The 16,708-nt window shown below is 50.2% G+C and overlaps 2 protein-coding genes across 9 annotated transcripts; one reads left to right on the top strand and one right to left on the bottom strand.

The window, feature by feature from the left end:
- Window positions 1–168: 168 nt before the first annotated feature.
- On the top strand, window positions 169–8,996 carry Exosc5 (exosome component 5). The gene is made up of 6 exons (XM_075988139.1): window positions 169–401; window positions 3,419–3,532; window positions 4,374–4,495; window positions 5,706–5,846; window positions 6,688–6,777; window positions 8,736–8,996. Exons 1-6 carry the CDS (start codon window positions 254–256, stop codon window positions 8,826–8,828), a joined length of 708 nt encoding a protein of 235 aa, XP_075844254.1. The 5' UTR covers window positions 169–253; the 3' UTR covers window positions 8,829–8,996.
- Window positions 8,997–11,428: 2,432 nt separating this feature from the next.
- Window positions 11,429–16,708, bottom strand: Tmem91 (transmembrane protein 91). Of its 8 annotated transcripts, none has more exons than XM_075988179.1 (4): window positions 16,571–16,708; window positions 15,313–15,554; window positions 12,692–12,841; window positions 11,429–11,787 (listed from the first exon to the last, which is right to left on the bottom strand). In XM_075988179.1, exons 2-4 carry the CDS (start codon window positions 15,520–15,522, stop codon window positions 11,605–11,607), a joined length of 543 nt encoding a protein of 180 aa, XP_075844294.1. In that variant the 5' UTR covers window positions 15,523–15,554; window positions 16,571–16,708; the 3' UTR covers window positions 11,429–11,604. The 8 variants fall into 8 exon arrangements, with proteins under 8 accessions (XP_075844294.1, XP_075844326.1, XP_075844277.1 ...); XM_075988211.1 differs by having other exon boundaries at window positions 11,429–11,638; XM_075988162.1 differs by having other exon boundaries at window positions 12,692–12,927; window positions 16,571–16,681.

Here is a 16,708-nt window from a genome sequence, read left to right as displayed (position 1 = left end):
GGGGGCCTTGGGCAAGATGGGCCCATTCCAACACCCGCCTCCTATTTTTTTATTGTCCAATGGCTTTGCCAGAATTAGGAGGTGGAGCTGGGCGGAACCAGATTGTTAGTAAACGTTAAGCCACGTGCGAGGGCCCATTCGGGCGTGCCCCAGGCTGGCGCATGCGCAGTAGTTACAGTAGTTGCGCGGCCGGTACGAGCGCGCGCGCGGCTGGGCGGAAGCTACGGTAGGGCCACGCGCATGGTTGGCGGCTATGGAGGTAGCAAAGTGTGCAGACGCCCGGGTAAGTACTGACACCAGAACAGAGTCCAGCCCTCGAAGTCCAGTCTGCAGCCTCCGGCATTTTGCTTGTGAACAGAACCTGCTGTCCCGACCGGATGGATCTGCTTCTTTTCTGCAAGGTAAGAACCTAGCCAGGGTTAACTGCGCGCGCCATCCTCACCCAAGTGGGGTTTTTGAAGAGCCTTTACCGTGTAGTGTGCAACCAAGTGCGCCCATCTCTTTGAAAAAAACTACTTCTAGAGGTTGGAGATACACACCTCCTCCGACTCGAAAAGATATGATACGTCCAGCTTGGTAAATAATCTGTCTGGGAAGGAATCAGGGGCAAGACCACCCTAGTAAGAATGAATTTCCCAGAGTAGGTGTAAGTTCACCAAGGCAAATATTCCCTTTGGCTAGATTTCCCAACACACGCTTCTGGATTCATACATCACCAGCTGAGGCTCAGGTGTGCATTTGCACACATATCCTTTGAGAGAGACTTGTCACCACCGCTGGTTTAAGTGTAATTACCGTGGCAGATGATTTATCCAATTCTCATCCTAGACTGACAAGTATCTCCCCTTCTCCCATCCCATCATTTGAGTAAACGTCCCCTTGCTTGGTATACACATCCCATCAGTGTATATGAATGTAGAGAGAAGACAGGTCTCATGGCTGACGCCCACACAACCCTATCTCCAGTGCGGGTCAGCCACCTTTGAGGGGTCTTGGGAGTGTGAAGAACTATCAAAGTAGACAGATTGGAGAGGGCAGTGAGTTGGTATCAGTACTGATGGTGAGCTGTGTTTGAGGTGTAAGGGCTGACCATTTTAGAGCTAATCAAGTCAGAGGCCATTGCTCCCAGTGCAGTATAGTGTTGGGATCCGAGAAAGGGAGAAAAGAGAAATGGAGTGGAGACAGCTCTTCAGGAGTTTGCCTGTGAGAGAGTCAGGTAGATGGGGCAAGAATTGAAGACCGGTAGGAGGCTAGAAAAGGCAAGAACTGGAAGCTGGAGAAATGGCTTGGTGGTTAACACCTATTGCTCTTGCAGAGGGCCAGAGTTAGTTCCCATCATCTATGTCAGGTGGCTCTCAACCACTGTAACTCAGCTCTAGATCTAGGAGATCAGAAGCCCTCTTCTGACCTCTGAAAGCCCCTACACAGAAGTGTGCGCACACCCCATACACAGAGGCACCCCTCCTGTGTTCCCATGGGGCTCTAGAGCAAGTGAGACACCTTGCAGACTGTCAAAAAGTATGTTCCAGACCCTTCTTAACTCAAAGTCTATGGTGAGTTTAGAGAAACTGCAGAACTGCCCCCCTCATCCCTTAGGGAGGGCACAATGGCAAACAATGCAAAACGGTGGGTATATTTAATAATGACAAAACGAAACCCATTACTTTGTATGTGTCCATAGGATTCTATGGCTGAGATAAGGGCCATGACCAAAAGCTACTTGGGAGGAAAGGGTTTGTTTGGTTTACATATCCCAATACATAGTCCGTTGAGGGAAACCGAGGTAGGAACTGCAGCACCATGGAGGAACCCTTGCTTCTCGTGGCTTGCTCAGCTTTCTTTCATATACAGCCCAGGGCTACCTGCCCAGCAGTGGCACTGCCCACAATGAGCTGGGCCCTCCCATATCAATTACTAATCAATAAAATGCCCTGCAAACTTGCCTACAGGCCAGTTTGATGGAGGCAATTCTTCAGTTGAGATCTGAGCTCCTTTCAGATCTGTCTAGCTTGGGTTGAGTTGACAAAACTAGACAGCATAGTATCTTAACTTAAAAACAGAATTAATTAAAAAAAAATTAATGGTATAGTCCCCTAATCCCAACACTTGGGAGGTAGAGGCAAGAGGATCAATTCAAGGCAGACTCACTCAGCTACACTGCGAGTTCAAGGCCAGCTTAGACTATATAGAGCCTGATCTCAGAAAATCCAACCGTGCAAACCTACAGCACCCAGGAGCTTATCTTGCCTTTGTTGGCTAGCTCTCTTGTTTTATTTTGCTTTGGACTTGGCACATGTTAGGTAAATGCTCTACCACAGAGCTCCATCCCTACCCCTTGGTTTTTAAATTACTGTTTTATGGATCTCCCTGGTGCCTGAGGAGGTCAGAAGAGGCTGTCGGGTTCCCTGGAACTGTCGTTACAGATGGCTGTGAGTTATCCTCTGGCTAAACAAGAAGTGCTCTTAATTGCTGAGCCGTCTCTCCAGCCCCAGCCTGTGATTGATTGACTTACACACATAAATTTTCAGTTTGGAGGTGAGCTGGAAAGTGTATTAGTTATTGAACATTATGGTCAGAAACATGTGGAAACCACTGTTTGTAGATGACCCAGAGAGGTTTTATCAGTCACACAAGGGCCAGGAATAGGCAGTCAGGCTTAGAAGCCAGACTTTTCCTTCTCCAGACCCATTCATGTTCATTCTGGGAAGATGAGCAGAAATTAAGATCCCTATCCATCACAATTATAGACCCCTTTGTTTTTTGTTAGGCCTTTTAAAATATTTTTATTAGTATATATTAACTATATGTAATAATGGATTTCTTTTTGGTTGGTTTATAAGATAGTCTCATGTAGCTCAGGGCCTCAAACACAGTTTGGAGCCAGGGATGACCTTGAATTCCTGACCCTCCCGTCTTTGTCTCCCACCTCCCAAACGCTGGTTGTGTGAGTGAAAGCCACGCGTGCAGTGCGCGAGTGGTCATGCAGGCCAGCAGAGGATGTCAACCCCTTGGAGCTGGGTTACATGGCGATTGTGAGCAGCCTGGTATGGGTGTTGTGAGCTGGAAATTGTAGTCCTCTATAAGAGTGGTGTGTGTGCTGGCCCACTGAGCTATCTCTCCAGCCCCAACTCCTTGTGAGAACTTACTAGTAGCTAAAGTCTGTGGTGAACTCTATGTTCACTATGTTCCTATATGTTTCAGGTGCACTGTGTCTTTAAAAACTGGTTTTCATTTCATCTTCTTGTGTGATGCTGAGAGACTCAGGGCTTCCTGCTTCTGTGAGCCATTGCCATGTGCTCTTCACAAAAAGGTCACGAGGGAGGGACGATAGTGGCCCCCACTTGAAGATGAGAAAGCAGAGAAGAGAATTGGTGAGGGTGGCATGGTCTGGCAGAGGCCTCCGCTGATGTCTCCCCAGGTGACACCTCTGTCCTGGCTGGAGTGTACGGGCCAGCCGAGGTGAAGGTCAGCAAAGAAATCTTCAACAAAGCTACACTCGAAGTGATCCTGAGGCCAAAGATTGGGCTGCCTGGTAACTGGACTCATCTAAACCTCCAAAGATCTATTAGGACCTCGCCCAACTCCTCCCTGCTGCTTGCTACATCCAGTCTCCACTGCCCTGCTCATCTCCCTCTGCCCAGCTCTTTGTTTTGTTTTAGTTTTTGCTGCTTTGGGAATGGAATCCAGAGCCTCACACCTGCTAGACAGATGCTCGCTAGGGAGCCTGGGCTCTCACTGGTGCGTTCTGGTCACACCCTCTTCTGGGCTCAGGCCTCCCAGGTCCTCACTGCTGGGCTCCAGGCAGGCATTCTAGTACTGAGCCACAGTACTTTGCCTGGTGAACCTCAGGTTATGTGGCTGGGCCACACCACCAGCCTTATACTTTTTAAGATGGGTCTCAAGTTGCCTAGGCTGGTACTGAGCTCTCTGTAGCCTAGACTGCCCTCAAATTTGTGATCCCCTCTCCTGAGCATTTCCAGTCCTGAGACTGCAGACCAGCACCACCAGACTCGCCTTCTCTTGAGCTGCTTCTTTGTCTCCATTTCTTTCTTCCCTTCTCTGCCTTCATTTCTCCTTACCATTAACTTGTTTTTCTGCCCTTTTACTGAATCTCCCTATGTACAGTGGGATGGGCCCACTCTGATGGGGTCAATACGGCCAGTAACATAGGACATGAGCGCTCCTGGGTATTCACCCTTGGGTGGCTGACTGGTAGACCCTTGGGAAGTTGTGGGCCCTGCCTTCTTTCGCCTGGGAGTATGCATGCCATCCTAGGCTGACTGACAGCCCCTTCCTGGAGTCTCCCTCGGGCTGGATTGAGCAGAACAAGATGATGAGGTAAGAGTCTGATAACTTCCTGTCTCCCTCCCCAGGTGTGGCTGAGAAAAGCCGGGAGCGGCTGATCAGGAACACGTGTGAAGCAGTGGTTCTGGGAGGCCTGCACCCCCGCACGTCCATCACAGTGGTGCTGCAGGTGGTGAGCGACACCGGCTCCGTATCCTTTCCCGGACACTCTAGGACGTGCTCGGAGCCTCCCTTGGCTTCCCTCCTGGTGACCCTGTAATGTTCCCTCAGCCACGCAGAACCCATGCCAGGAGGCAGCTCAGAGAACTTAAAACAACGCCAGGGCCAACAGGATGGTTCATTGGGTAAAGGTGCTTGCTGCCGAGCCTGACGGCCGCACGTGTTAAAAGGAGAGGACCAGTTTCTGCAGGTTGTCCTCTAACCATGTGAGCACACAGCACACACCTGCCCACGGGCACACAAACAAACAGATGCGGTTTTTAGAAATTAGCTGGCAGGACTCGCGTGCGGGACACTCAAGCACTTGTCAGCGCTGTCGTCTAGTTCCCACAGGACTTGTCCTGGGGAGCATTGTAATTCCCCTGTAGCTCTGAAGGCCTGGTCTCGGGCTTTCCAGTTCGAGAGCCTAAGGGCTCCAACATGTTTGTTTCTTATGTTGCCGAGTTTGGGGTAAGGAAACTGGAGCTCAGAGAGGGGCTGTGTTTTGCCCAAGGGAACAGAACAGTGGCACAGAAGGCTACAATGGTGAGGCTCAAGCTCAGGCGTGTCCAAGCCCAGAGCCTGAGCCAATGACTTCTTCTCTGCACATTGGCATGAGTTTCTGGCTCTACTGGGGAAGCACCAAGCTGGCAAAATGGTCATTGGCTCCATACTGCCCACCAGAGTCCCAGGTAGTGGACCTGGCTTTGCCAGTGTCTTCCGTAAGAGACTGGGAGATTTCCTGTCTCTGTTTTTGTGTGTATATGTTTTGTTTTGTTTATTTGGTTTTTTGGTTTGGGGTTTTTTTTTGTTTTTTGTTTTTTCTGAGACAGAGTTTCACTGTGTGCAGTCTTGGAACTCACTTTATAGACCACGCTGGCCTCAAACTCAGAGATCGCCTGCCTCTGCCTCCCAAATTCTGGGATTAAAGATTAGGGCCGCCCCCACCCATCTCTAAGATCCTTGGTACATCCTTTAGTGTATGTATCTGTTCCCTAGCATCATCTCATTTAACACAGGGAGGGAGGTGCTTATGCCCAGTATGGAGCACTGGCAGAACCACTTAGCCATCATACCATGCTGCTGCTCTGTGATCAGTAGCGGTGTCTGCCACAGGCATCAGCAAGTAAAGGGAAGTGTGGATGTGTTCTGCTGGCCAGTCCCACAGAAGACACTCTTCTTAACCTCCCTGTGATGCTCAGCTCTTGGCCTGCTGCTTGAATGCTGCCTGCATGGCACTGGTGGATGCAGGTGTGCCCATGCGGGCTCTCTTCTGCGGGGTCAGCTGTGCCCTGGACTCTGATGGCAATCTCGTGCTGGACCCCACGACCAAGCAAGAAAAGGTAGGTGTAAAAAGGTAATGTTGGCAAAGAGCTGTAGCCAGGTAGGTCTGCTTGCCTGCAGGCCTTACTTCTGTGTGAGTCAATTGGCTCATGCACCCTAGTCCATCTGGCAGCTTCTGTCCCATTCATCAAGGTTCATTCAGCTTTAAGTGCTAGACACCCAACTCTCACTTGCACTAGCCAGAAAAGAAACTTGCTAGCGTTCACTTCTGAACTGTAGAACGGATCTGTGCTTCTTGTGCCCTGTGCTGGTCATGGTGATGACAGTTCAGGAAGCATGTTCTTTTCAGCACTTTCTAGGAAGGCTTTAGGCAGGGGTAGTGACAGCAGTGCAGCCTGGGTCCCAGCCTGGCCCTGCCACGACATCATCACAGTTGGTTGCAGGTGTACACACAGGAAAATCCAGGGGTTCTATCTTGGATGTGGAAGTTCAGAACCCTCCTCGCGACTGTCACTTTTACTGCAACTACTGCTGTCAGAGTGGGGACCTCGATGCTTCTCTCGGGGCTTCCTGGGCCCCCCTCAGATAACTGGGGAAACAAGGGAAGGGAGCCATGAGGACTGGATCTCTGGCTTGCCTGTGTAGTGCAGAGCAAGGAAGGGAGAGTGGGCAGTGGAGAGGCACTCAGGAAATGACCAGCACTGTGGCTCCCCCTATGGGACAGGAGAACAGTGGTCAGAATAAAGGCAAAGAAGAGAAACAATTACCCAAGAGTGGAATCTAACATACAACTTCAGTTGACCTAGAGGCTGAGGGTTCAGTTCTCCCTGTTTGAGACTGGCTGAGATCTTAAAGAGGAGGGCCCCAAGACACTTACTACCTTCTACTTTTTGCTTCTAGGAGGCCCGGGCCATCCTGACCTTTGCTCTGGACAGCGTGGAGCAGAAACTGCTGATGTCCACCACCAAGGGGCTCTATTCTGATGCCGAGGTATCCACAATTTTTTCTCCTGTTGACATAACATCTTGTCCCAGCTCACAGCAAGCCCTTCTCTGCATCGCTGTTGGGTGGATGGATGCATGTTTGGGACTTAGTTCTTAAAGTGCTTGCCTGGCATGCCCAAGGTCCTGAGTCACGAGTTTAATCTCAGCACTTGGGAAAGAAAGGCAAGCATAGATGAGTTCAGAGCCAGCCTAGTCTATATGGAGAATTCCAAGCCAGCCCGGGCAACATTGTGAGATCCTGCCTTATCAAGCAAAAAGACCAAAACGGTGTTTTTATGTAGCAGTTTTAAAGGAATGCCTGAATAATGAGATCAGAAAATAGGGTTCACCTTGAATGAGGGGGTGTGTCTATTTTTTTAGAATTTTTTTATTAAAGATTTATTATATATACAGTGTTTTGCTTGCATACCAGAAGAGGGCACCAGATCCCATTAGAGATGGTCGTGAGTCAGCATGTAGTTGCTGGGAATTGAACTCAAGACCTTTGGAAAAGCAGGAAATGCTCTTAACCACTGAGCCAACCCCCAGTTTTCTATCTTAAGGTCCCCAGTCGTCAGCACAGAACAGTGCCACCTAGAATTCTGGGTTTCCAAGGAACAGGGTTTGGAAACTAGGCTGCACCTGTATTTCTTCTCTGGCCCTGTGGCTCTAAGCCTATGTGGTGGTAATGATTTAAATCTCTAATTTCATGGCTCTTAAGGTTATTTGGGTTGGACATGGTGGCTTGCTGCTGTGAACTCCAGACCGGCCTGGACTATATAGTAAACACTTGTTTCAGAAAGGGAGAGGAGGTGCTAGGTAGGTCTAGTGGCTTTCACCTTTACTCTCAGCACTCTGCAGGCTAAGGCAGGAGAATCACTAAGTTTGAAATTATCCTGAGCTACACAGGTCTAGGCCAGCCTGGGCTATATAGTGAGTTCCAGGCCAGTCTGAGCTATGTAGTGAGACCCTGTCTCAGGCAAACATCAATGAAAAGGATTTGAGGGTCAAAGGGTTATGGCTCTAATTCTTGGGGTCTCCAGCTCTCCGAGTTCCTCCAAGGTGTTAGGACTCTGATCTCAGGTGGCTTTCAGAGTCTGGTCCCCAATGCCCTTATGCTCTTTTCATTAAGATAAAACTTAAGGGCTGGAGCCGGGCGTTGGTAGCGCACGCCTTTAATTCCTGCACTCGGGAGGCAGAGGCAGGCGGATCTCTGGGAGTTCGAGGCCAGCCTGGTCTACAGAGCTAGTTCCAGGACAGGCTCCAAAGCCGCAGAGAAACCCTGTCTCGAAAAACCAAAAAAAAAAAAAAAAAAAAAACTTAAGGGCTGGGAAGATGGTTCTGAAATTAAAGACTTGCTGCTAGGCCCGACTACCTGCCTGACTTTAGACCCCAGGACCAACATGGTAAAGGAAAAGAATCAAGTCCCCAAATTATCCTCTTATTTCCACAGGGTATGCCTGTGTGCAAGTGCACAGGTGTTATAAATTACATACTAAAAGAGGGAAGTAGCTGGGCAGTGGTGGTGCACGCCTTTTATCCCAGAAGGCAAAGGCAGGTGGATCTCTGTGAGTTCGAGGCCAGCCTAGTCTACACAGTGAGTTCCTGGACCTCTAAGGCTACATGAAGAAATTCTGTCTCAAAAAAAGAAAAAAGAGGGAAACAAGCTTAGAGGAGAGGGACTGAGGATGTGACTTTATTGGTAGAGGTTTGTCTAATGTGCATGAGGCCTGGGTTCCACCCCCAGCACCATATACTGTACTCTAGAAACTGAGGCAGGAGGATTTTTCAGGGCCATTATGTATGTATGTCTCATTATGGGTATGCACCAGCACCATTACGGGTTGGGAGTTAGGCGGTGAGATAGGAAATGGCTGTTGTGAGGAATAATGGAGGGGAGGGTACTAGGTTTAGAGGCTCATTTAGGGAGTAACCCTGGGTGCTAACTGGCTTCTTCCTTCCCAGCTCCAGCAGTGCCTGGCTGCTGCCCAGGCTGCCTCACAGCACATCTTCCGCTTCTACCGGGAATCGCTGCAGAGGCGCTACTCGAAAAGCTGAGACAAGCCAGGGCAGGGTGCACCTCCTGTCACCACGCCCACCGCCTCCAGCCGTCACATGCCAGCTCCTCACTTTACCTCATACTGTGCCCATGTGACCTCCAGTCCTGTAACAGCAGGGGCTCCTGTGCCAGAACACCATTAAAAGGAGCTCACCTGTGTTGAATGAGTCATAGCCACCTATTCTGATGTCTGGTGAGCATCCATTCATCAGGCCTGCTGGTGCTGAGAAGCTGGCACTAAACGAGAGACCCAGACCGCATGTTCAGGGTAAGATATAGGCATGGTGGTACGTGCCAACAGTCCTACCTGGCATAGTGAGGCCAGCCTGGGCTACCTAAGAAGGTGATCTGGAGAGGACTCAGCAGTTAGGAGCACCTGTTGCTCTTCCAGTTTCCAGCACTCAAAACAGACAACTCACAACTGTGACTCCAGCTCTTGGGGCTCAGACATCCTTTTCTGGCTTCTGTGGGCACTTGGACACACACTCTAAAGGAGGGATCAGTTTTGAGGGGAAGTAAATTCCGTATCAGGATACAGGCAGGGGTGGTACAGCTGAAGCTATCCGTGAAGGAGGAAAGTGTGGCTGTGAGCTCTGGAGTAGCATGGGAGAGCGCTCCAGAGATACAGGCAGGGAGGAACACCTCCACATGGGGCTTTGAGGGCCACCAGCAGTACACTCGAGGTCCATTTTCACCCCGTGAAATGGGGTGATAGAGTCCTCACTTGAAGATGACATAAACAGAAGAGCCCAGAGGTCACCAGCTAACCTGCAGAAGACCAAAGGACCATGAGATTCCTGTCCCAGAGACCAGGCTGTTCAGGGTAACTCCAGCATTCTGGGAGCACCAAGTCACTGGAGCTCATCCAGCTGGTGTTCCCATACTCTTGGTTTTGAGAGGACTGGAACCAAGCATTTAAGAACTTCTGTAAAGATTAACTCCCACAACCTGTCAACATGGAGCCAAATCAGCAGGCCCCAGACGCTTGTTTCCATGTGCTGCGCCCATTCTGCCTTATACTTCACATGCTAGATCTAGATCCTCACACTCCACTCTCCACCACCACCCGCTGGACCGGTTTCTTCACTCCTGAGAACCGGGAAAGAAATGCACAGGTATCTTTAGCTTGGTGAGTGGAAAAAGGGTTTTGTTTTTTGGGTTTTTTTTTTTTTTCATTGTGGTGTGGTGTTTAACAGCCAAACCCCGCCTCTTCATTACTTGATGTTCTCAGGCCTCATTTTGCAAATACTCCCTGTGTCCCGCCAAGTGCTGAGCAAGCTGCTCACCTACTCAGTACCACCAGCTCTTTGTGTCCTCAGGGACCCACCCCTTACATAGCCAGGCAGCGCTGGTGCACACCTTTGGTCCCAGCAATCTGGAGGCAGAGGCAAGTGGCTCTGAGTTGGAGGCCCATTCTGCAGAGACTTGGTTGAAGTGGGTTTGGAAGGCCATTTTGTAAGGAAGGTATTTGGTCTGTAGATGATTTGAGCTGTCAGTCAGGATTCTCCCCCCCCCACACACCCCCAAGAGAAGTTGTGTCTGCAGAGGGAGCTATGTTCACATCATTGAAACCCGGGTACAATTTTTTTCATGTTTTGGTAACTCTAAAACTTTTTTTTGTTTTTGTTTTTTTAGAGACTGCGTTTCTCTCTGTAATAGCCCTGACTTTCCTGGAACTCACTCTGCAGACCAGGCTGGCCTCAAACTCACAGAGATCCACCTGCCTCTGCCTTTCAAGTGCTGGGATCAAAGACATCTACCAGGCTTATTTGGTTTTTTGAGACAGTCTCACTACGTAGCTCTTGACTGTCCTAGAATTCATTTGTAGACCAGGTTGGCATTGAACTCACAGAGATCCTCCTGCCTCTGCCCCCCTCCCTCCCAGTGCTGGGAGTAAAGGCATGCATCACCACCCCTAGCTGATTCTGGGGTTTGAACTAAGGGAGTTGTAAATTCTGAACAAGCATTGACTGATGAGCCATGCCTCTGGTCTTCTTCACCACAACCACCGTGTGACTGGGTTTCACTATGCAGCCCTGGCTGGCCTGGAAACTTACTAGACCCACCTGCCTCTCCCGGGTGCGGGGAGTGCCGGCTTCTTTCGTGTGTTGTCAGTCTCACTAAGCTGCCATGGCTGGCTCATCTCCTGGGACCTCGTATGTACTAGGCATAGTTCTGCTGCTAAGCTCATCTCTAGGTCAACTTGAATTTGTGATCCTCCTGCCTCAGCCTCCTGAGTTACCAGTATACTAAGCATGGCTCCGAGGTCTGGCTCTACCACCACACTTTCCTGTTGATTTTGGACAACTGGATGATTTCTCCATCTGCTGTGGGAAGAGCTCAGAGGGAAGCAGCAGGCCACCACACACACCTGGGATTCTTTGGACCTTGCTCGGCCCGAGGGAAGGGTTAAGTGAGACCTGGAAGCCTGGCTCTAATTCTGCTCACTACTGTGGAGAAGAAAATACTACAGTATCACACCCCAAGCTCTGAGGTCTGATGTCAGCCACAGCCTGAGGCTGACCTTGCTGGTCAGTCCTTCCTACTCTTGGGCACCCACACCAGTCCACCCTGGACACATCCAAACACACAGACAGACTTGGGTTTGGCTTCAGGGACTCTTTAATCTCTCACGTTGCTTCCTTCTGGGTAGGGGTGGCCAGGAAAGTAGCAGACTCTCATTTCTGGATGCTGTGGTCCTCGCTGTCACCACCATTTGCACCAGGATCATTCGTTCCTCTCATGGGTTCACTGGGGGGCCTCTGGCCTCTGCATTCACAGTGGGGGCTGAAGGGCAGCTAGGGCGGGTCTCGGGAGGCAAGGTAGGCAGCCAAGGTCACCAGAGCAGCAGCATATGTGCACAGGCCCAGCCCTACAGCAAGGACCCCCAGCAGGAAGGCATGGCGGGAAGTGGCCCCTGCCCCTTGGATGTCCCCCTTGGCCCAAGCCTTGTTTGGTCTGTAGAGGCAGTGGGCAGTGGTAACCAAAGTGTCCCTTGACACTCCACCCTGCTTCCTGTGGCTCTCCACAATCCCAATCTAACTAATTCATTTATCTAGTCTAAAACTACAGTTGGGGCACCAACTGAGCAACCAATAAAAGCGTTTCCCTGTGTGGTGGTGACCACTCCTTTAATCCTTGCACTTGGGAGACAGAGGCAAGTGGATCTCTGAGTTTGAGAACAGGGTTACACAAAGAAACCCTGTCTTGGAAAAAAGAAAGCCCAAAAAACAAGTGTTACCACATGCCACTAATTTATGCCTGTGTTTTCACTCAGTTAATCTGTACAACGGCCCTGAGATGGGGGTTATTTCCATTGACTAGTGAGGGAGACCTACGGCTTTCGCTGGCTTCCCAGGTCTGACAGGGACCGTTGTCAAAGCCACCACTCTAGGTTCCTGGCGGCATCTTGGCTCCCCCACACACACACTTCCTTCCTCCCTTTGTTTTGTTGTGACAGAGACTTAGGTCCTTTGTAGCCAAAGATAAATTTGAATTTAGATCTTTCTGTCGCCATCTCTGATTTGTTGGCCATCGAACCTAGGGCTTCATGCATGCTAGGCAAGCAGTCTGCCAACTGAGCCATAGCCTCAGCTCTGTTCCTTTGCTCTTCATTCTTTTGAGACAAGATCTCAGTTTGTAGCTAGGTTGGCCTTGAACCTCCTCCTCTGTCTCCCAAGACTACCTGGGATTACTGTCACCACCGTATCAGGTTACGCCTTTGTGTTTCTTTGTGAAGGCTTCTCTCCAGCCACCTCCCCCCACAGTCCCCCCACACACACCACCAAACAGTGTGGCTCCTCCTTGTTCCCCCCCCCTTTTTTTTAACCCAGCACCCTCCCAGTCCCAAACACAGACTAACCTTGTGGGCCAGACAGAAGGCAGCAATGCCCACAGGCCAAAAACAACACAGGACAGAGAAGACTGCCAGGCCAAGGTGGTCATGGGGCAGAAGAGGTGAGAGGCGGCCACCTCCATCATAATCTGAGTCACTGTCGCTGGATGATGTGTCCTATGGACAGGAGAGAGTCTGGGTGGGGATATCCCCACCTGTCTTCTCTGCCCCATCACCCCTGAGGACCAATGCTTCTCTGCGGCCTTTCCGGAGACAAAAACATTCAACAAGGTGGGCTTTAAACTTCTCAGTCTACTGGATCCCTGGAGGGGCGGGGGAGCTATTGATACTGCGGGTTTCTAGAGAGATCCACCCTCCTGGATGCTGGGTTCATTCTCAAGGGTCTAACTATGGGAAGATTGCTTGTAATCCCTAAATGGGAAGTTGTGAAGTGGGGGCAGACTTTGCCTTGGGTAGAAGAACCTGCATGAGAGATGGGGGTGAATGCTCTAGTGTCCTGAGTTGCTAAAACAAACCTGCCAGCCAAAATTGATCCTAAAGCTGGGTATGCCCATAATCCCGGCATTTGGGAGGTAGAGGCAGGTGGCTCAGGAGGCCTGCCTGCATTACATGACACCTGTGAGGGGAGGGAGGACACCAAAATCTTTCACTGTTTGTCTCCAGGTAGCTCAGCAGGAACAAAACAAATCCTCTCTGGAAGATGGCACCTTCATTCTAGGCCTCCAAATAATTGATCCTAAAAATACTTTCTTCAAGCAAAATGACCAGCACACAGTCAAATATAACAGACACACAAATGCTGAGCAGGACCTTAGAGGTACAATGTAGTTCTTCAAGTCTTCACTGCTAGGGCCAGTCAGAGATGGTAAAACTGTGGCAGGATGTTTTCCACCCCACCTGCTTGTGTTGTCTTTCTGTGTTGCCCCAGGCTGTTCTGTAAAGCCACAAGCTTCAGCCTCCTGAGTGCCCAGATTATAGGCAGGCACTTAACCTGGCTCCAAGTGCCTTTTTTTTTTTTTTCTTAAGACAAGGTCTCTTTTATGTAGCTCTGGCTATCCTGGAACTCATTCTGTACACCAGGCTGGCCTTGAACTCAGAGATTTGACTGCTTTGAGTACTGGAATTAAAGATATACACCAAAAGCTCTTCTGAGATGACTGATGTTCCTTCCCCACCCCCCAGCAGCTGTGCGGTAGGTTCTTCCTCCCTTGAATCTGGCCAGGTCTGCAACTCCCTCTTCCTTAACAGAACGTCACATAGTAACTCTACAAGATTTCCTAGGACAAAGTAAGTAAATCAGATCTGAGTCCCGAGGGTTGAAATTCCAAACCTTGCCTGGACTATAGAGTGAATTCAAAGTCAACTTGGGCAATTTAACCAGAGCCTTCCTCGAGTAAAATGGGAAAGAGGGGTGGTGGCTCCTGCCTCTAATCCCAGCAAGTGGGGAGGTGGAGGCAGGAGGAACAGAAGTTCAAGATCATCTTCGGGTACCTGGTAAATTTGAAGCTAGTCTGGGCTATGCAGTGAGACCATCTTACAAAAGAGAGAAACCAGATGGATGGCACAGGCCTGCATTTCCAGTTAGGAAGCTGAGGTCAAAAGGCGAATGTGAGCTGAGGCGTTCAAGGCCAGCATGAAGAACAAACTTTGTCTCAAAGAAAATTAAATTGGAAAATAAAAATGCAAGACATGTTTCACAATATGTGCAAGGAATATGACAGCATTCTTGGCGGTTGAGGTGGAAGGGTGAATGTAAAGCCGGACCCTGTCTTAGAAAAGGGGGGTGAGGATTAGAGAGATGGCACAGTGGTTACTGCCCTTGTATATGACCTGAGTCAGGTTCTCAGCTTCCTTGTGGGGACGATTCCAGTGCCCTGTACCTCCAACTCCAGGGGATCTGAATAGCGAGAAAATACAAGCACACACACAGTAGTGGGGGCTAGAGAGATAGCTCGGTTAAGAGCACTGATGAAGGACCCAGGTTCAATTTGCAGCACCCACAAGATGGCTCCCTACCATCTGTAATTCCAGTTCCAGCAGATCCAGCTCCCTCTTCTGGCCTCCACAGGCACTGCATGAATATAACGCACAGGCATATACACATAAAAATAAAAGCTTAAAAACAAAATGAAAGTCTGACATTTTTTAAAAAAACTTTGAAAGCATGGGGAAGGTCAGCAGTGGGATGGGTCAGCAGGTAAAAGCGAAGTACTGACCATCAACCCTAATGATCTGACTCCAGGTCAACTGCATGTGTGCCCTGGCCTCATTCCATACATACGTGCACGCACAAATAACTTAAAATATTAAAGACATTAACTTGAAAAACTGGGTCAGCAGAAGCCAAGCATTTGTGGGTTCTGGAATGAGAGAACACAGTCAGAAGGAAGACAGCAAACAAAGATCAAGGGACAAGGTGAGTGGTCTGGAGAAAAACAAAACTGCACTCTAGAGCCAGGTGGTGGTCTCTGAGTTCAAGGCCAGCCTGGTCTACTAGCCCTGGCTTCACAAAGAAACCCTGTCTCAACACAAAACAAAAATTCCAAGACTCCCAGTCAGGCCCTGCATAGTCAAGTGAGACTCCAGACCTAGACAGATAACACCAGCAAGCTGCCCTACACCCCTACCTCAAGGTCAGGGGTCTCCGGCTCCCCCAGGCCAGCACTCTCGGAAGAAAGAGGTGAGAGAAGGAACTGCCGGCCTCTCAGTGACTCCACAAAGACTGTTTCTGGGAAAGGGGGTCCCAGCTCTGCTTTGTTAGTCTTGGGGGACAGGAGGTCCCAGGCTGTGCTTGGCAGCAAGGGTTGCTGGAGTTCCTGTATGCTGGGGTTGTCCATGGCTGGGGGAGGGGCGCTGTTGTAGGGGGTTCCTGAAGACAGAGGAAAACAAATTCAAATTTCAAAAAATCTTGCCTTTATCCATCACCCTCTGACTGTTGGCTTCAGAGTGAGCTCAAAGTCCCCCAGAGTCATTTTAGAGATAGAAAAACAGACTGGAGAACAAAACAGGTTTGTTTAACTTACAGATAATTCACAGTCCCAGGCGATCAATTCTGGGATTCTCTCAATTACATACCTGTTGCATACTCACTGTAAACCATGTCTTACGCAGTTGTTTGTTCCATGAGCCCTCTCCACACACACATACACACAGACTCCATCCCCAGGCTCACATGCCCTTACCACCCATTCAGGCCCACACCCTTCCTCCTATAATATGCTCATCCATCTCCTACCCCCAGTGACCTAGGAACTCCACCCTAGTGCACACACACTAAGTCCAGTCCTCACACTAAGTTCCCAGGGTCCTCTCAAGGTAAGCCCGCCACACCCACACCCTGTCATCTGCCAAAGGTCTCCTTGAACACTTGCTGGGAATGACAGCGGCTCCCCTCGGGAACGTGTCTGAGGCAGGCAATATTCTTATGTACCCCTGAGCCTCCTTGCACAATCAATCCTCACCCTTGCAGCATTTGAAAACGCAAACACCTCCAACATACAGAGACCTCCCACCCCCACCCCCACGCTTCTCAGCTCTTATCGCTTCCATTGCACACCTATTCAACTCAATCTGTACCTTACCTTGCCCCTTTTCCACGGCGCCATACATCTCCCCATTGACCTGTCACCTTAGCCCTCCTGGTTCATTAACGCCGCCGCCCTCAAACTCAGCATATGTACTGTTCACACTCAACCAGAAAGATCTTTCTCGTTCTACTATCCCCTGCCCCAGATCGTTCCAAACCTCCTAGTCCAGATCCTCGCCAAAGATTCACCCCCATCCATTTCTCGCCCCCCCCCCACCCCGCCGCAACGCCAGGACCCCGGGGGAGGAGCAATGTTCTCATCTCCTCTCCGCCCACGGCCAGTTTCATAGGACGCCCACCTTGCCCTGCCGCCCAGAGATGGGCAAACCTGAACCCTGCGATCGGGCTCAGGGGTACCTGGCGCGGGGTCTGGCAGCTGCGCTGCGGTCTGGTCTCTGCGCCCCAGCCCCGCAGCGCACAGGGGAGGGGAGAGGCGT

The sequence above is a fragment of the Microtus pennsylvanicus genome, chromosome 1, assembly GCF_037038515.1.
Source record: "Microtus pennsylvanicus isolate mMicPen1 chromosome 1, mMicPen1.hap1, whole genome shotgun sequence".
Classification (NCBI taxonomy): domain Eukaryota; kingdom Metazoa; phylum Chordata; class Mammalia; order Rodentia; family Cricetidae; genus Microtus; species Microtus pennsylvanicus.
Note: the sequence above shows the minus strand (reverse complement) of the source record. Positions and strands in the feature narration are given on the sequence as shown.

Coding starts and splice junctions, on each gene's coding strand:
- Exosc5 (XM_075988139.1), top strand. CDS start 254: ATGGAGGTAGCAAAGTGTGCAGACGCCCGGGTAAGTACTGACACCAGA. Junction 4,496..5,705: donor TGGTGAGCGACACCGGCTCC/GTATCCTTTCCC, acceptor TGTGATGCTCAG/CTCTTGGCCTGCTGCTTGAA. Junction 6,778..8,735: donor GGCTCTATTCTGATGCCGAG/GTATCCACAATT, acceptor CTTCCTTCCCAG/CTCCAGCAGTGCCTGGCTGC.
- Tmem91 (XM_075988153.1), bottom strand. CDS start 16,294: ATGTATGGCGCCGTGGAAAAGGGGCAAG. Junction 15,555..16,266: donor CGCCGTGGAAAAGGGGCAAG/GTAAGGTACAGA, acceptor CTCTGTCTTCAG/GAACCCCCTACAACAGCGCC. Junction 11,788..12,691: donor CCTTCTGTCTGGCCCACAAG/GTTAGTCTGTGT, acceptor CTGCCTCTACAG/ACCAAACAAGGCTTGGGCCA.